The sequence below is a fragment of the Pipistrellus kuhlii genome, unplaced genomic scaffold (genome assembly GCF_014108245.1).
Source record: "Pipistrellus kuhlii isolate mPipKuh1 unplaced genomic scaffold, mPipKuh1.p scaffold_m20_p_9, whole genome shotgun sequence".
Lineage (NCBI taxonomy): Eukaryota > Metazoa > Chordata > Mammalia > Chiroptera > Vespertilionidae > Pipistrellus > Pipistrellus kuhlii.
The window spans coordinates 29914625-29934352 of record NW_023425595.1 but is presented as its reverse complement, the minus strand read 5'-3'; the positions used below and the strand labels follow the sequence as shown (position 1 = coordinate 29934352).

Genomic DNA, 19728 nt, shown 5'->3' with positions numbered 1-19728 from the left:
AAAACTAATGCAGGTTAAGAAGGAGAAGGAAGGTGGGGAGAGTTGTTTTATATTAATTAGGTGGTCAGAGAGGAACTTAATCATGTATTCTCTGAGCAGAGAGGTGAAAGGAGGGAATAAGCCTCATGTACATCTGGACGAAGAATGTTCACTGTGGTTTAAGCCTCTAGTTGTCCCCAGTATCCATTGTCCCCTTCTTTCTTTACTAGTAGAATCTCTGACTTTTCCAAAATAAAGATTTGTAATCAACAAAATAAACTGAGGTGGAGGCAGGCTAGAAGGGGTAAGGGGGGCGGGGTAGAGAGAGTCATATGTAATACTTTCAACAATAAAGATTTTTTTAAAAGAAAATATTTAGATTTTTGGAACTTTCCTAGAAGTTAGGTGTGTCTGTGTGATTGAATGATGTATGCATTGCCAGACTGCGCTCTTAAAAGTAAGGGCATGCTTTCTCCTTTCTCTATTCCCCCATCTCACTAGTTGGGATGGGCCTAGCAGATATGGTGGTAAACTCTCTTGGACCTTGCAGACCAGGACCATTTCTTTGGAGAAGCAGAACAACTAACTAAAAGGCTGACTTATTAGTCCTGAAGTGGTTATACTTGGACAGTTATGTGAGAGAGAAAAAAGTGAACTATCATGTCAAAGTGATGGTATATTTTGGTCTTTTTGTTATTATAGTATATGTGTGGTAGGAAGAATTTTAAGATGGTCCGCAAGACCCTACCTGGTTTGGCTCAGTAAATAGAGCATCAGCCTATAGACTGAAGGATCCCAGGTTCAATTCCAGTCGAGGGCACATGCCGGGGTTGTGGGTTCAAACCCTAGTAGGAGTCATGCAGGAGGCTGCCAATCAATGATTCTCTCTCATCATTGATGTTTCTCTCCCTCCCTCTCCCTCTCTGAAATGTTTAGAAAGAAAGAAAGAAAGAAAGAAAGAAAGAAAGAAAGAAAGAAAGAAAGAAGGTCCACAAGATTTCCCACTCTCTGCGTACATACCCTACCCTGCATAATCCCTAGAACTTTGAGAGTTTACTTCTGTAATTCGTTTATATTATATGGCATACATGACTGTAGGAAAGGGAGATTATCTGATGATGGGCCTGACCTAAACACATGAACTCTTAAGAGCAGGAAGTATTCTTTGGCTGGTTGCAGAAGAGGACATCAAAAATATTTGAAGCATGAGAAGTGCTTGAAGAACAGTTGCTGGCTTAACGATGGAGGGCGCATATAGCAAGCCTCTAAGGACTTGAGAGTGGCCCCTGGCTAATGGCCAGGAAGGAACCAGGGACCTCAGTCCTACAACCACAAGGAATTGAATCCTGTCAATGACAGGAATGATCTTAGACCAAGGTTATAGCCCTTAAAGTAGTGAGAATGAGTTGGATTATGGGTATTTTTGAGGCTACAGCCAACAAAATTGGCAGGATGAGACATGGGATGTCGGGATTGGAGGGGGAAGAGAGGGAGAAAAATCAGAGGTGACTCTAAGGTTTTAATCTGAGCAACTGGAAAAACTGCCTTGCCATTTCCTGAGAGGGGGAAGACCGGGAAAGAAACAGCAGGTTTCTTTGGGGCAGGGGGAGAAAGAGTAGGGGGCAGTGAGGAGTCTGGTTTGGGATATTTAAAGTTTCTAAATGTGAGCTATTCATCAGACATCCAAGCGGAGACATTGAATAGCACCACTTTTGTTTTAAATCGTTCATCCTCAACTCCACCCCCTATTTTGAGCTTGTTGTGATCAAGACTTTTGTCTTGCTAGGGGTTGGGGGTAGGTGGGTGGGGCAGGTGGATATGGCGGAGGTGGCGGGGGGGGGGGGGGGGGGGGGGGCATTGGGAGAGTCTCAAAGATAGGTGGTTGGTGCCTGACTCTGGTTTAGCCGCTCAGCGAATGCACCGGCGCAAGGGTAACACCAGCCACGCCGACCCTCCAAGCACGGTCGGCCTGGCCCTGGCCCCTCATCTCTGCGTATCCGGCCTGGGACCCCATCCTCCTGGGACCCCATCCTCCCCGGCGCTCCAGGCGGCAGCGCTGAGCCTCACGCGGGGGCTCTAGTAACCGTTCTAACCCCTGCGAGGAGCCGGACCGCTTCCCTTCCCCGGGCGGGACCCCGCTCGGCTGTCCCCGGGGAGGCCCCCTCCTCACACGCTCCCAGGGACCCCTCCTTCCTTCTCTCCCCCTCCTCCTCCTCCCGCCAGTCGCCGCCCCTCCCGACAAGCCGCTCTCCGTGGCCGCTCCTGCCCGGTGCTCAGCGGCCCTGCAGCGCAGAGAGGACCGGGCTTTGCCGGCTCCCGTGCCGACCCGCTCCCCCTCCTCCTCTGAAGGTCGCAGGCTCCACCCCAGGGACGGCTCCTCGGTTCCCGAGGTTGTTGGGGCTGGTTTTCCCATGTGTATCTGCAGAGGAGGTCACAGGCCTGTGTGTCTGCCAGTCTCCCTGCGTGCGGGTGGCTGTGAGCAATGGTCTGTGCCCAGGAGCCAAGTTCAAGTTGGTCCGTTTGCCCAACAGGTGCTCCGTGATGAAACCTCACCGGCAGCTCTTTCTCCCTTCCCTCACCTTTCCTCCTGTACCCTTCCGGCCAGGTGAGGGGGCTGGGGCCCGGCTGGTGGGAAGGAACCTGTGCAGGGAGGCCCCCACCTCTGTCCTGGGTGGGGGTTGGGGGGGGAGGGGGGGAGGGGGGTTCTAACCAGAGTCTCTGCGGAGGCTGTAGGTAGGGTTGAGGGTCCTGACTCTGCCCTGCAGCTCCCATTTCCCTGTCCTAAGTCCCTCCTCTCTTCCTCCCCCAACCCCTTGACCCTGACCATCCCTAGACCAGAGCCTAAGGCCCTTTTCTTCTCTTGCTCCTTTCCTGGGCTGGGCCGAGCAGGTGAGGCCCAGCAGCCAGGAACCTGGAACTGGCAGGCGGAGCCTGCGCAGTGGGCAGGGTCAATTCGCCAGCAGCTGGATGCCCAGCTCCTTGTGGTCTCGGAGACGAGGGCAGAAGACGCATCTCCTCCCGAAGAGGCATCGTGGTATGACGCCCTGAAGGCTGAGTTACAGCAGAAGCGACAGGGGCAGTTCCTGCAGGCAGTGACTCAGGCGCTGCCAGGCCTGCGGCTCCTGGTCACCGAGCTCCGCACCCTGTTCTCGGCTGTGCTCCAGGAGGGCAGCCTGGCGGCCTGGCACTACCTGCACGAAGTGCTGCGCCTGCTGCCTCCGTACCAGGCCCTGCTAGGGGGCCACCTGGACTTGCTGCCCTTCCTGGAGCAGCTGTACCGCTGGGCACCCTGGGTCCAAGCCCAGCTCCAGCTGGACCTGCTCGATGCCATAGACCAGGCCTTTCCCCGGGACACCTCTTTGTTAGAGAGCGCCTCCCATGTGGACTGCCGTCTTCGGAAGGAGAGGCCCCATCCTGGGCCCCTGCTCCCAGCATGCCCTTTTGTGCGGGCCAGGAGGACTGGGCAGCAAGGAGAGGAGCAGCTGGCCACCTGGCTGCGACCCCTGACTCTGCCTGAGCTGCAGCACAGCCTGGGCATTGTGGGTGTCGAGGTGGCTCAGAATGAGGCCCAGTGGCGAGATGGCCTCGGCCTCCTGCCCTTGGCACTGGCAACGGACATCCCGGTACAGTATGCAAGCAATGGCATTGACGACGTAGGAGAGGAGTCTGTTGGAAGAAGAAAGACCAAGTAAGTGGGGGACTCAGGCTGGGGTTCTGAGCGGAGCAGAGAAAGAAGCCAGGTTATGGGTGCCTCCTGGGGGGTGTGGTTGTCAAAAGGCAGCTCTCTATTGATTTTAGTGATTAGCCTAACCCAAGCCAACCTGGTGTGAGGCTGCTCCTCTTCTCCTTAAAATAAAATAAAATAATAATTAGAATAGAATAGAATAGAAATATATATTATTGATTTCAGAGAGGAAGGGAGAGGGAGAGAGAGATAGAAACATCAACGATGAGAGCGAATCATTGACCGGCTGCCTCCTGCACTCCCTCTACTGGGGATCAAGCCTGCAACCCAGGCATGTGCCCTTGGCTGGAATCGAACCTGGGACCCTTCAGTCCACAGGCCAATCCTCTATCTACTGAGCCAAACGAGGACTCCTCTCTTCTTTTTTGTCTGCAAAATTAACACAAAATTAAAATGCAGAAACTTATGAAAATCAAGTTGGCTACGAGGAAGCCAAATTTTCAGAGGACAGCTTGAGTTTCCAGACTTCTTTCTCAGATGGTGCTGGAAGCCTCCTTAGTTTTTTTTCTCACTCATTCATAATCCCAGAGCCTGGCCTCTGGGCCGCCCTAGTGTTGGGTGCTAGATGCTGCGTACAGGTCTTCCCCTCGGATGTTTCTGGGTGAGTGCTTGTCTGGAGGCCTTCCCACTCACGTCAGCATGAGCTAAGCCATCTCCGGGGCAGCTTCAAGTTGCCAGCGCTGCCAGAGGGGACTTTTCTGATCCTTCCAGGGTCTTCTTCCTGCCTTGCCAGTGTGGGTATCCTGGCCCCTCTAGTGATGACCCCCCCCTCCCCCTTTACCCCCTTCTGCCACTCTGGCTCTTACTGTTTTCTTCAGGATTTCGGAATGCCAACAGAGACCTCCTTTTCTGAGAGCTCTCTAACTCTAGTCTTGGAATCCCTCCCCAGTTCTCTGGATTGATTTTCTTGCATATATATCCATATGTATATATAAAAGTCTAAGTGACCATTAGGACTGGACCATCAGAAGACTGGCTGGTGCACTGACTACCAGGAGGCAGACGCTCAATGCAGGAGCTGCCCCCTGGTGGTCAGTGTGCTCTCACAGCCAACCTCCTAGGGTCCCTCCCCATGAGGACTGGAGGAGACAGCCCAGCCCGATTGGCCCTGAACGCTGGCCAGGCTGAGGGACCCCACCCATGCACAAATTCATGCACTGAACCTCCTGGTTCATAGGTTAATGCTCAATCCCTGAGCCATGCCGGCTGGTCATGGGTTGATTTTCTAAGTGCTTTGCAGCTTATGCGTGACCACATTCATGATCTGGTTAGTTTTGCCTTTAATCTAGCTCGACTTTGTCAGTGTTTGCTCTAAGGTAGTAACAACTGGGCCAGGTTTTCCCTGAAGCCTTAGAGCCCTCATGGTGGACAGAGAGGCAGGCTCCCCGAGGCCCCAATGACAGGTGGCCAGCGCCTACAATTTATGCCTTCAATAACCCTGGCCGGCTTCCTTTCACACTGTGCCCCCCTCCGGGTAGGTTTCCTTTCCCGGGGGAACTTAACTGAAGTGAAAATGGGCTGAGATGTAAGGAAGGGATCGAGTTTTCTCTGCCCTCTCTCGGGCCTGGCGACAAACCTCGGAGGCCTAGCTAACGTGGCTTCATTTGCATGAAGTTTTCCAGGACTGGTCTTTAAGGCATTCGTTATTCAATATGTATGATGGATGTTTAACATATAGTAGGAGCTGCTAGATGCTGAGGATACAAAAGTGAACAAGATGGACTCCATCTCCTCCCTTGAGTCTTATAGCTTAGTTAGGGGGGTGGGGGGGTAAATGCTATATAAGTTGATACAAGGAACATATAATTACAAATTGTGCTAAGCGCTATAAAATCTGGCTGCTCCTCTGGGGTGTGTGTGTGTGTGTGTGTGTGTGTGTGTGCGCGCGTGTGCAGCCAGGGGAAAGCACATCAGAGGAGGAGGAGGTTGGTGAGAGCCCTTTTTGGTGGGATTGTGTGAGGAGGAAGCCAGACTGCAGTGCCTTCAGGAGTGAACGGGAGGTGAAGTAGAAATCACATTTTACTATTCTTTCATGATGTCTGGCTTGGAAGGGAGGGAGATACAGTAGGACAGAAGATTGAAAGAAAAATGGTGTCTGGGCTGTACTCTTAAAAAAAGGGGGAGGGGGAGCCAAAACCGGTTTGGCTCAGTGGATAGAGCGTCGGCCTGCGGACTGGAAGGTCCCGGGTTCGATTCCGGTCAAGGGCATGTACTGTGGTTGCGGGCGCATCCCTGGTGGGGGCTGTGCAGGAGGCGGCTGGTCGATGTTTCTCTCTCATCGACGTTTCTAGCTCTCTATCCCTCTCCCTTCCTCTCTGTAAGAAATCAATAAAATATATTTTTAAAAAAAAAGGGGGGGGGGATGTACATAGTCCTTAAGACAGTGCTTGAGAAATGGGTGTTCAAGAAATATATGTATAAATATAGGCTGAATAAACATAGGCTAATGATAAGGATAAGAGGTTAGGAGATAGGGGATCCACAACACAAACAAAGAAAGGACACCCTTTCCTCTCACATCGGGGGACAAGTTTGGCACGGGGAGCGCGTACAGATAAATACGCGGGAAGGCAGCTGGATGTGGGGTAGTTAGTCCGTGGCTGAAAGCCTCAGTTTCCTCTGGGCAGAGAAGGGAGGGGCTGGGCAGCGTTGGGCATAGGGTGGGGGTTGGCGGAGGCCCGGCCAGCAGCTGAGGACACAGAAAGAGACAGCTGGCCGAGGGCCGCTCCTAAGACATCAGAGCAGAGCGAGCCCACAGCAGAGGCTGGACACCAGGAACACGGAAAGGAGCCAGAATGCCTGGTTCTGGGATCTTCTGAACCCACTTAGATCACAGGGGACTTTCACTGTTACCGAAGTGAACCTTCAATAGCAGTTACACCGCTGTAAGGATGTCCCGATCCAACCTCAAGGTCCTAAACCCTATTGTTGATAAGAACTTTAGAATAGGATGGTACTGTGTTTGGATCAAATTAGCGACACTGGTCTACTTTGACTGGTTAAGTCTAAGTTTAATTATTCAGAGGTGTGTGTGTGTGTGTGTGTGTGTGTGTGTGGGCATGCGCGCACTTGAGGTCACTCCAACCAAAGCCATTCGTCCAGGTAAAATTTTTCACGTTCGTTGTGTTGACTGGTGTGGTAGAAGTGCAAGAAGATTGAGGGGGAGTTGAAGGATGCACCCTTTGGTCCTGGCTGGAATGGAAAGGATATGAAGCTAGAGGTTGGGAAGAGCAAGGAAGAGTCGCAGGCATGGAGATCAGGTAGGGTTGGGAAGCGGGTATAATGGGAGCAAAGATAGGAGCTCTAGAAGGTTAGGAAGGCTGCCAGAGAGGAGAAATCCAGGGCGTGGGCATGCAAGGCGATGAGCTGGGGAAATAAGAGTACTCCCCTTCCTTTTACTCAGTACTGCAGATACCTACTTCACAGGAAAAGCAGTCAGTCTGGAGGGACTGGCCATTCATCAGAGAGGGAGGAGTGGTCTGCACACGTCTGTGTGAACGCAGTTGCCACAGACTGGGTGTGCTCACGTAGGTGGCAAAAAGGCCCAGAGTGCCACCCCGGGCCCCCTCGGCACCGGTTTGACCCAGCTCCTCCTCTCACGGCCAACAGCGGCACCCTGACTCCCTTTGCTCTGCCTCGTCTCTCCTGACTTTTTTCTCATCCAGGTCTCTGCTTGGCTCTGAAGTTTCTGGAAGGACCTTCCAAAAGGGCATCTCTGGCAGTTTCCTTCCGACTTCCCTCCAGGGGAGCCAGGCGATGGCCCTTCTGAAGACAGAGAGGTACCTGGAGAAGATCCACTTCCTCTACCTCAATGTGGCTCCTAGCCGGCACTTCAGGTAAGAGCCTAACCTAGACCTCAGCTCCTTCCACTCCCTGGTTTCCTCCCGTGTCCCCTCTCCACCCTCTCTGCTCTCCTGCACTTTCTCCCCCCCCCCCCCGCCCCCACACACCACCCCCATTTCTCCTGTCTCCCAGTATCCCGCTCCCTTCCCTTCACCTCAGCCTCACGGCCTTTTGTCCGAGTCACGCTTTTCCACCTTTGGCTCTGTCTGCTTTATTCTACCCCAGGAAAGGAATTTAATGGTGACCTCTCCACACTCCAGTGCATGAATCGGGTGTTTGTTTAAGTCTTTGTAGTGTCAGGGAAGTTTTGTGTTTCCCAAAGCATCCTGCTCCTGAGACGGAACCAAAATCTGCCCTCCTTTAACAATTACCTCTCAGTCCCAGCCTGGTCTCTGAGGCCATAAAAACAAGTCTCCTCCTCCCACATGGCTCCGGAGGCCTTCATTCGCGTTCTTCCCTTAGATCCAAATCGTTCATATTTTCAAAAGCCCCGTTCAAGTCCCATCTCTTCTCAGAAGTAATAATAATAATTACCATTAATTGAGCTTTCCTATATACCGGGCATTGTGTTAATAGGCCCACGAGATGTGTTATTTAAGGCTCACCGCATTGTTTCCGTTTGTGAGATGAGTAGACTGATATATAGGGAGGTTAAGTGACTTTCCCAAAGCCACGTGGTGGAAACAGGACTTACCCCTAGGACTGTCTTAACTTATTTATTTTTAATATATTTTTATTGATTTCCGAAAGGAAAGAATAGGGAGAGATAGAAACATCAATGATGACAGAGAATCGCTGATTGGCTGCCTTCTGCACGCCCCATCCTGGAGATCGAGCCCGCAACCTAGACACGTGCCCTGACTGGGAATTGAACTGTGACCCCTTGGTTCATAAGCCGACCACTGAGCCACATGGACCGGGCTGGACTAGCTCATGCTTTTAAGCAGTGTCTGAGCATCTTATTTCCATATACACCAATCTCTTTCTACTGGACTTACATAGCACTATTGATCTACACCATCCATTCATTTACCAATCAATTCATTAACAAACATTCGCTGAGAGCACTGGGCCAGTTATTAAGCCATTGTGTCTTGGTTCTCATTTTACTCTTCTCTCCCTGCTTTGTGATACTTGGGCTGAGACTGTGAGCTTCACTTCTCATTTTTCAGCTGGCCTCGTGTTAAACTTGGTTAAAGGGGGTGCTGGGAGCAGGCTGGACCGCAGGAGAAGAGGAGAAGGGCCTTTCTCCTTCCTTTGCTTGCTCTTCCTGTCGGCCTTGCACCAGGCTGCTTCACCCCGACAGCAGCCGGCACTTTCTGCCACAGCCTCTCCGTGATCCGGGGAGGTGCCAGTGCCAGCCAGGTGGTACCTTCCCATCAGAATTCCAAGTCGCAACTCTGCAAGGCCCCTCCTCCAAAATACGTAGGTACTGGTAGCTGCCAGGAAATTCAACTTCCAACCCTACAAGCTCACAGCTTCTAAGACCCTAAACATCTTTCCTTTGCTGCTCTAGTGCTGGCACTGGCACCCATTTCCTGCAGTCATGATCTCTGCGTTACCTTAGTGTTCCTTGTTTGCTTTCTCAGTTCTCTGATACTAAAAATCACATTCTCACCCTGACTGATATGGTTTAATGGTTGGAGCATCTGCCCACACACCTAAGGGTCTTGGGTTCAAGCCCAATCAAGGGCACATACCTGGGTTGCTGGGTTCAAGCCCAATCAAGGGCACAGCCGCTCCCTCTGATCCGATCCGCAGCTGGAGGAAGATGGTGAAGTTCCAGGCACATGAGGGAGGCAGCCGATCAATGTGTTTTATTTACATCAATGTTTCTCCCTCACCCTCTTCTACTCTCTACAAAATCAATGGGGAAAATGCCCTCATATGAGGATTAAAAAAACAAAACACACACACACACACACACATTCTCTCTATTGGATTCACTTTGTTGAACTGTCTACTGTGGTTTCGGTTTTCCTGATGGGACCCTGACAGATACAGTACTTGGTATTATGAGTAGTCGCAGGAAATGAGCTCCTTGCCAATGGGAAATATTAGTGGGATATTAATAATCCATGGCATGTAGTGCCATCACAAATAATGAAAATGATCACTTTTGGTGGAATGTGATGAGCTACCTACTGCCACCTAGTGGCGGCCACGCATGACTGTCTGGCAGTAATGTTAGTAATGGTAATGCTGTGGCATGAGATGCCGATTGGCCTTGGTGGGAAGCTAACGAGTTTACTGCACCAACATACCGTTGTTATATGGCTACATGCAAATTGTCTTGAAGGTGGAATGTAGGTGCATTTCTCCACAGTAAGACGATGTAGTAGGGTTGTCTTGTTCATGAGGTGGCCGTTTTCCTCTTTTTGGCCTGTGTCTAGTCTTCTCGTCGCCCCTTGCATTTCCCCATTCTCAATTACTCCAAGTGGCATGCCGTGATTATCTCTGATGTTATTTCAGTGTGTAGAGATATATGAACTTTATCATTTCCAAGCTGCACATTTTCCCCACATTTCAAAACCGCTGAATTGCAAAGCATCTCACAGATGGATGGAGTATCATATTGGGAGCATTTTTTTTTTTTCTTCATTAAAAAAACACTGCCTCTTACAATGAATGGCAATCTTATATCTGATGGGGGATGTAAGATATCCAGGTCTGGAGAGATGAACTTGGAATTGTCTAGGTGCCTCTCTTTTTCTTTCCATCTATCCTTGGCTTCTATTTCTTCTTAATAATAGTTGGCCCATCTGTCTATTTTGAAGATCATTCTGCTATTTATTATAATATCATTTCTCTTCCCTCTTCTACAGCCTTCTTTTCTGCCTCCTTTAAAAAAAAAAAAAATCTCCCCTTCCTTCGAACCTTCCTGAAGCCTGCACAAGTTCCCGGGATCCCACCGATCAGGGCCACCTTTTTATTTATTTTTTATTTTTTTTAATAAATATTTATTGAGCCCCCTTTTTAAAGGCCCTACAGCCTGGTGGTGGTGCCACCAGACAAGGTGAACCCTGAGCACTACATCTTCTCGCCCTTTGGGATCCTGCACGTGCATCCTGAGGCCACCGAGGCAATGACGCTGGGTGCCTGGCACCGCCACTTCGTCCTCTGGCAGCACCTCCAGCTCATTCCGTTCTTCAAGAATTGCCTCTTACGCAAGGCCTGGGCCCGGTAGGCGTTGGTGGGGGTGGGGTGGGGGTGGGGGTGGGGGGCGTGATGCAGAGAGCAAGCTGCATGTGGCCGCTCCTCCGATCCGATCCGCAGCTGGAGGAAGATGGTGAAGTTCCAGCGGCTGTGCCGGTGCCGCGCGTTCCTGGGGCGGCACCTGCTCTTTGCCGTGCCCCACTTCGGAGTGGCGCTGCTCCACATCAGCAGGTGAGGGCTTCAGAGCGCAGCTTCACTGGGCTTCTAAAAACCACTTTTAGAAAAAAAGAGCCAAAACCGGTTTGGCTCAGTGGATAGAGCATCGGCCTGCGGACTGAAAAGTCCCAGGTTCGATTCCGGTGAAGGGCATGTGCCTTGGTTGTGGGCACATCCCCAGTAGGGGGTGTGCAGGAGGCAGTTGGTCGATGTTTCTCTCTCATTGACGTTTCTAGCTCTCTATCTCTCTCCCTCCCTTCCTCTCTGTAAAAAATAAATAAATAAATAAATAAATAAATAAATAAATAAATAAAATATATTTAAAGATAAAGGAGTAACATGTTCCTTGTAGAAAATTTGGAAAATACAAAGAAGCAACGAAGGAAAATCAGTTTTAATCCCTCCACTCATAAGTAACCACTTATGAACATTTTGTTGCATATTCTTCTATCTTGTTTTCTACCTCACATACAACCGTAATCAGACTTTACATATTGTTAAGTAACACGTTTTGTGTTTGCTTGTTTGTTCGTTTTTAACCTCTGAAAAACATATAACATATCACTGTGTACTTAGGCATTCCTACATCAGGTTACCCCAGGTCACACCGTTATTAAGTATCACATTCGGGGGATCGAGCTCAGGTGTCTGACTCCGCAGTGTCACTTGGGTTCTTTCTCTGGGAAAGCTTAGTTGCCTCTTCTGTTTTCGGTATGCTCTTGCATCCTCTGCTCTCCTCAGCCACTTCCAATTATCTCCTGTGACAGGAGTCGCAATCCCAAACGCCTAATGGCCCCCCACAGGAGCTGTGGAAGAACTGCAGTGGGCTAGATGCAAGACCTGACCCAGGGTGGGGACCGGGAGCTGGAGATGGCTTTGGAAGAGAACCGTTGTGCTCGGTTCTCGTGGGCCGTTGCCGTCGGGAACAGAGGTCCAGCGTGCCAGCCACCTTATTTTTCAGGATTTCCTGGAAATCCACATTTTGTTGTAACATTTCTTAATTTTACCTGGTGAGCTCACGTTTTTATGAAAACACCCGTTCAGCGGGAATGTGGCCCGGGGGCCGCCAGTTTGTAGCCTATACGCTGGGCGTCCTCCCGCCTAGCCTACTCATCGTGGTGTTAGTGAACAGCACAGGGCTTGGAGGCTGGACTGACCCGAATTTAAGTCCTGAACACTAGCAAGGGGCTTGACTCTTTGAGCCTCAGTTTCCTGGCCTGAGTAGAGCTACAGATTTCTGCTGCACAGCTGTAGTGAGAATTAAATGAGATTGGGATTATAAAGTACCATGTTCAGTGCCTCATAATAGGTACCGAGTAAATGACACCCATTAGGATCATCCTCTGCTCATTAGAGATCTTACATCTTTCTTCGTCTCTCTCTCTCTCTCTCTCTCTCTCTCTCTCTCTCTCTCTCTCTCTCTCCCCTTTTAAGGATGTTTAGAGATGTGGTATTTTCAGGGTGGGTGGTGGGGAATGGGTAACAGAAGTGGGATTCCTCTGGAATAGTCAGCCTATAGGGGAGTGGCAGGTCCATCACCTTTTTTTTAAATATATATATTTTTTATTGATTTCAGAGAGGAAGGGAAAGGGAGAGAGAGAGAGAGAGAGAGAGAGAGAGAGAGAGAGAGAGAGAGAGAGAGAGAGAGAGAAACATCATGAGAGAGAATCATCGGTCAGCTGCCTCCCGCACATCCCCCACTGGGGATCGAGCCAACCAACCAGGAACGTGCCCTCCACCGGAATCAAACCTGGGATCCTTCAGTCCGCAGGCTGATGCTCTACCCTCTGAGCCACACCAGCCAGGGCAGGATCATCACCTTTCATCTTTAAACTCCCCTGTCCATCTAGACTTTCAGGGCCCTCAGCTTCCCCTGGTCCAAGGAGGAAGCCTCCTCAGTCTCTCCATCTCAGTCAGACCTTGGGCTCCATTTGAGCCTTCCTCCTGGCAGAAAGGTCACACAGGGTGAACATTTGCACGTGCCCCAGGCCTCTCCCGAAGAATTCCCCTGCCAGCAACTTCCTGGGCTTGGATTCTTCCAAAGAACTCTCCAGAGGGAGCTGTGGCTGTCGGTCATGGGGGGATATCATAATCTCTCTAAACCTTTGCTCCTTCTGAGGCGAGCTGAGCTGGTAAGAGGTCAAATCTGTCCCAGGAGAGAGGGCTGAGCAGTGGCTCTGACCAGCGTGGCCCTTGATTGCAGGCTTCTGCAGGAGCTGCACTCCATGTCCTGGCTCCCCCAGGAGCTGGACCAGGGCTACGAGCTGCTGGACCTGCAGCGGGCTCTTGCCCAGGAGAACCACAGGGCCCTGCAGCTGCTTTCTCGCTGCCTGCACCTCTGCAAGTCCATCCTTAACCTGGTAAGAGGCTCCAGGGTATTGTGACCCCTGTCTCCAAGCTGAGCTGCCAGAGTCCCAGCCCCCTCTTGGCTCGAGCTTCTGCTGGGATCGCCGGCGTGGCCTGGGCTCTGCAGTGGGCTCAGCCGTTGTTCTGCCCGGCAACAGCAGCCTCCGCCCCGGGCTGGCTGGACCAGTAACAGGTGGGCAGAGACTTGGACTCAGCCGTTCCCTAAGGGTTGGTCCTGGCCTGGAGCAGGGAGGAGGAGAAGGAACGTAGCAACATTTATTTTTCAGTTGTTGGTGCCAGGGGCACTAGGGAATTTGAGAGTTCCAATCCTGACCTCTCATACTGCTCGGCTTATCTTTGAACCAATCTTGCGACTTTGGCAGGTGCCGTGGCTATCAGAAGCACCCAAAGACAGCATCCTTCCTAACTTGGCCTACTTTGCATCCGCGGTGCACGCCCCCTGCCGAGGGGCCTGGGAGGCCCTGCTGTGTGCTTGCCTCTTCTCCATGACCTATCATCGTGGCTTTTTGTCCGTCAGGTGGGGCTGGATGACTTTCAAAGTTCTCCGGTGAATTGCCATCTGTAGATAGTCTAGTTCTGAGAGAGAGGGCCCACCCAGATTTTGTGAAAATGAGAAATGGTGTGAAGGAGGCCCTTGGTGCGTTCATACGGGGAAATGGTCTTTAGCCTCCTGGCAACAATAGCGGCACCTGGCATTGCCCTGAACTGAATGGGGCGAAAGGTGCTCCATGGCCTTTCCCTACCTCCAGTGCCTAGTTCCACCTTTGTTTTCATGTTATGAAACTAGTTATAACCTTCTTATAGTTAGTAGTTTATATATAGATATATAGATGTATAGATGTATAGTATATAGATGTATAGATGTATAGATATATAGATATATAGGTAAATAGATATATGGATATATAGATATGGATATGGATCTATATATTTTTTTTTCACCCAAGGATATTTTCTCCATTGATGTTTAGAGAGAGTGTAAGAGAGGGAGAGACCGAGAGAGAGAGATAAACATTGATGTGAGAGAAACACATCAATTGGTTGCTTCCCTGGCAGGTATTGAGCCCATAACCAAGGTATGTGCCCTTGACCAGAATGGAACCCAGAACCCCTCAGTCCTCGGGCCCTAATGCTCATTGTAGGTTATGCTGTACAGTAGGTGCTCAGTGAGTATTTGTTGAACGAATGAATGAATGAATGAATGTCCAGTGTGAATTTGTATCCATATCTTTCTCTCAAGTAATGTAAGAATCTTAGCACTCTCCTAATTTCCTTCCTCTCCTCTTTCTCTCTTCACCCTCTACCCGATCTATTGTACTCATATTAACATCTCTTGGAATTTAAATTGGTTTCTTTTGAACATTCTTGTTTTACAGCCTACCCATTTAGAATTAACAATATGTTTCACAAATTTCTGTGCTCATTAAATCAACTCATAGACCATTTCATCCTCTTGTATTCATTTATTTCTCTGTCAGAAATATACTATTGTTATTGGGTTTGGTTGGTTGTTTAAGAGAAAAATCTGTAAATATTATAGTAAATGTGTGGAGTGTTTATATATCTAAAAATATCTTTATATTCTCAAACATCAGCGATACTGTGGCTAGATTTAGAATTCCTGTTTAAAAAAAAAATGTCCTCAGAACTTTGAAGATAGTGCCCCTAATGCAAGGTGACAGATTTCTTTTACAAATATTTACTGTGGAACTGCCAGTGCCCGGCATTGGCAATAGAGAAGTAAAATGTGTGCCGGAGGCCTCCTCCTCCAAGATTTCACAGTGCCGCGGGCGAGTCACACAAGTCACTAGACAATGAAGATGCCCTGGACTTGGCCCTAAAGTGGGCAGCACTCAGTGCTGAGAACACTTTTTTCTTCATGTTCCATTTTGTTTGTTTGTTGAAAGTATTACATGTCTCCTTTCCCCCGATTAACCCTCCCTCCCCCGCCTCTCCCTTCACCCCCCGCGTCACTCCCACCCCCAAAGGCAAGCCCCTACCACCCCAGTGTCTGTGTCCATTGCTCATGCTAATATGTATGCACACAGGTCCTTTGGTTGATCTCTAACGCCCCCGCCTTCTCCCCAAGGTCTCACGGTCTGCTCAGTGCCACCTTGTCTCTGGATCCACTTTTGTTCATCAGTTCAGGTTGATCGTTATATCCCACACATAAGTGAGATCATGTGATATTTACCTTTCTCCGACTGGCTTATCTCGCTTAGCATAATGCTTTGAGAGCATTTTAAAAATATATATATATTTTTTAATTGATTTCAGAGAGAGAGAGGGAGAGAAACATTAATGATGAGAGAGAATCATTGATCAGCTGCCTCTTGACACCCCCTACTGGAGATCAAGTCCAGTAGCTCTGACCAGGAATGGAACCCTGACCTCCTGGTTCATGGGGATGGATGTTCAATCACTGAGCCACACTGGCCGAGCGGTATTGAGAGTATTGCTGGAGCACAGACGAGGCTGTCTCGCCAAGTCTGAGGGCACGTGTGTGTGACATGCTTGGCTTAAGCCACAATGGGTCTATGTCTGGGTCTCAGAACACTTGTATTTGAGCTGAGGATTAGCAGAAAGCAGCTCATAGTCACTAGTTCTTTTTAATTACAAGCTCTATGGAGCATCAAAAAGGACAAAAGAGCAACAAGGACAAAATGTCCATTGGGCCAAGAATATCTTTCTGGTATCTCCCCTCTGCTCCTCAACAAGACGGGCCCCGAGAGCTGGTACCTGTCAGCAGCCTTTGTGGACTAGGGCCCCTCCCAGATGCGAGATGAACCCACAGAGAGGCTCCCAGACTTTTATCTCACAGAAAGTCTGAGTCAGTACACAGAGACAGCTTCTGCTCTGACAGAAGGCAGTGTTCTGCTGGTCAGCAGGCCACACCACCCAGCCCAGTGATTTGAGTCCACGTCCTGGAACTATTGTGGCCTTACCAACCTTTCTCCTCTTCTGTCTAACCTGTGCCATGTGGACCTCCCTGTTTACACCTGCACAGATTTCCCTACTTGAGTTCCCCCCTCGGGGCTTTTCGTAGACAGGTCTGACCTATCAAAACAGGTCTGGCCTCTCAATATATATCCTCAATTTCACTTCTTCCCTGGTCACTTAAAGAGGTCTGGGGCTATCTCCACTAAAAAGCAGCCCTCCGTGTGTAAATCTACAATAGGTTCTAGGGTTCTGGCTCCAAGACCTGAGCATTTTGCACAGACTAGTAGGTCTCCAGTTTGCTCTCTCTCCCTCATTCCCACCCAAGATAGAGACCGCAACATGGGCCTGTGTCCTGACCCGGGAATCGAACCCTGACCTCCTGTTTCAGCCACTGAGCCACCCCGGCTGGGCCATCCCTCTTTCTCCAGTGAGTTTTCCACTCTCTGGGCTGGCAGGTTCACGAGGATACATATCAGATGCAACAGGGCCTGCAGGAGCGAGTGAGGAACTGCGAGAGGATCCGAACAGACCAAGGCTCCATATACCTGAAGAAGCTGCAGGGCCAGCAGCTGGCGCAGAGGCTGAAGCGAGTGGAGACCTGGCTGCTGCAGCTGGGACAGCTGGCCCGCCTGGTGCACTACATGGTTTGCCAGAACGTCGTGTCGATCATAGAGGAGAAGATAACCGCCTTTGTGGCCAACACCCTGAAAGTGAGGCGGTGGTTGGCGGCATGTGTGGAGGGGGCCGGCCGCCGAGGGCCAGCTGGCGGGGAGCGGATACTGACCTCCAGCGCCATGACCTCTCCTGACCCTTCTTTACAGGCCCCGAGGCAGAATCCCCTTCTCTCGGCCCAGCTGGTCTTTGACAGTAGTGGCCACCTGACTCACGAGCCCTCTATTGAAAACATAATCCAGATCATAACTGGGGGCCTACAGTTTGTCAAGACTTCCGCTCTGAAGGTATGCTGGCTGGGCAGGGGCCCCGGCTGTAGGAGTTCCCAGATTTTTATCCTCTGTCATCGGAAGCTTTCAGCCTGGTCCTAACGCTCGCTGCTTTCCATTTCTGCCCCTTCACCGTATGGTGACGTGCAGGTAATGAAGTCTATGGACGTGAAGAGCTTTAGGGATTCCCGGAACTGTGAAGGTATTGAGGGAGGCGTAGGCTGAGGGTAGGAGAAGGGGGGAGGGCTCACGCAGCGCGCTAATGGCATTGCCTGGGAGTCGGGCCTTGGGTGTGGATTTCTAACCTGAGCACTCCCTTCCCCGTAAGAGGGGTCAAACCATGAAAACAAGAAGTCACAAGGTAGGTGCTTCCAGGCTCAAAAAGACAAACAAACAAACAAACAAACAAACAAAAACACGCCAGCAAGTACCAGGCTCTTTATATCCTTCCCCAACTCCTTCCTGGGCTTAGCTATAAGTAAGGGCAGATCTGCTTAGAGGCATGTGTGCGGTAAGAGAGGCAGCAAACGTCTTCACGCTCTGGCTTACTGCCACATAACTGACGGATGAGCTGCAGATCTAAGCATCCGATCCTCAAGCAAAATCAGGGGGAAGGGGGAGGCAAGGGAGAGAGACACAGCCGAAGTAGGGAGGCGAGGTAGAAGAGTATTGCCATCAAGACAATGAGATTTGATGGGCTAAGCAGAGGGGCAGGCAGTGGTAGAGATGGTGAGAATGGGTTGGATTCTGGATACACTTTTAATGTAGGGATTTTGTGATAGCTGGCTGTGTGTTGAGAGAGAGAGAGAGAAGTGTCAAAGACTAAAATTTCTGACTGGAGCAACTGGATGAATGGAGCTCCCATTTGCTGCGGTTGGAAGACTGCAGGAAGAGCAGTTTGGGAGGGAGAACTCAGAGCTCATTTTTGGTCCTGTTGAGGTGCCTATGAGACATCCAAGTAGAGAGGTAGAGTAGGCAGATGTTTAAATGGGATTGGCATTCAGGGAGAGATCTGAGCTAAAGATAAACCTGGAAGCAAATAGATGGTATTTAAAACCATGGCCCTGGATGAGCTCACTTGGAAAATGAGTATGATAAGAGATCTGAGCACTGTGTGTGTGTGGGGGGGGGGGGGGGGGGCGGGGGGCGGGCAGGCACTACAATGTTAGGTGTTGCTAGTAAGAATCTAATTTATAAACATTTTGATGCCTCCCCCCCCCTTTTTAATAACATTTTTGTTGTTGTTGTTAATCCTTACCTGAGGATATTTTTCCCCCCACTGATTTTTATTTTTTATTTTATTTATTTATTTTAAATATATATTTTATTGATTTTTTACAGAGAGGAAGAGAGAGGAATAGAGAGTTAGAAACATTGATGAGAGAGAAACATCTATCAGCTGCCTCTTGCACAACCCCTACTGGGGATGTGCCTGCAACCAAGGTACATGACCTTGACCAGAATCGAACCCGGGACCTTTCAGTCCACAGGCTGACGCTCTATCCACTGAGCCAAACCGGTTCAGCTTCCCACTGATTTTTAGAGAGAGTGGAAGAAAGGGGGAAGAAACAGAGAGAAACATCTATGTGAACGAGACACGTCGATGGGTCGCCTCCACACAGGGCCGGAGACTGAGCCTGCAGCGGAGGTGCGCCCTTGACCCAGAATCAAACCCTAGGCCCGCCAGTCAGTGGGCCGATGTTCTAACCACTGAGAAAACCGCTAGGGCTAAATTTTTAATGCAAACACAGACTTTGTCAATTAACCAGATCCTAAGAAGTCACAAGGCAGGCCGGGCTGAGGGATCCTTGAGGAGGATGAGCGCTGGCACGCTCAACATCCTTTCCCGCCCCCCCCCCAAAAAAAAAAACAGCGCTTCCCAGACCCCCTTGCAGCTAGAGTGTTCTTCAGCTCTTCTGTGTATTCGCAACCCACTTAGTGTTCTGTAATGTCCATCCCGCTTACACTCGCTGGAGCAAACTCTCTTCTCTCCACCTGAACCCTAACTAATGAATTCCTCCGAGGGTCTGGTGCACCCTGTTTGTAATATATAACAGATGCATGTGTGTACACTCACTCATGAGCAGGGTGTGTGTGTGTGTGTGGACACATTTTAGAGAGGGAAGTTGTGTGGGGGCCCTGGAGGGCACTCACGGACAATTATGGCATGTGTCCCAATAGAAGAGGAAGAAGAGGAAAAAGAAAAAGAAAAAGAAGAGGAGGAGGAGGAGGAGGAGGAGGAGGAGGAGGAGGAGAGCTTGACCACGGAAACCCTGATGCCCAGGTCCCAGGAGGATGCTGTGGAGATCTTCTGTGGCCCGAACGTGGGGTTGGTGTGGCCCTGGAAGTCTCACACAAGCGCCCAAGCGCTGGAGGTCCGTGGGTGCCGGCTGCGGAGCCAGTACTTGCCCCCCAGGTACAAGCAGCTGCAAGAGGACCTGAACAACAACCCCGGCATCCAGCAGGCACTGGCCGTGCAGCAGGCCCTGCTGGAGGTGAGGACAGACGCGTCAGGAGCGGGAGGCTGCCCTGCCTGCCCAG

The 19728-nt window shown here is 50.4% G+C and overlaps 1 protein-coding gene across 1 annotated transcript in view; it reads left to right on the top strand.

Annotated features, from left to right (window-relative positions):
* Nucleotides 1–1894: 1894 nt before the first annotated feature.
* DNHD1 (dynein heavy chain domain 1) overlaps nucleotides 1895–19728 on the top strand; it is a 54031-nt gene continuing 36197 nt past the window's right edge. The window contains 10 exon segments of the mRNA XM_045577898.1: nucleotides 1895–1972; nucleotides 2766–3667; nucleotides 7390–7560; nucleotides 10550–10750; nucleotides 10844–10954; nucleotides 13143–13299; nucleotides 16702–16956; nucleotides 17068–17205; nucleotides 17338–17389; nucleotides 19405–19682. Coding sequence (XP_045433854.1) covers nucleotides 1895–1972; nucleotides 2766–3667; nucleotides 7390–7560; nucleotides 10550–10750; nucleotides 10844–10954; nucleotides 13143–13299; nucleotides 16702–16956; nucleotides 17068–17205; nucleotides 17338–17389; nucleotides 19405–19682 — 2343 coding nt within the window.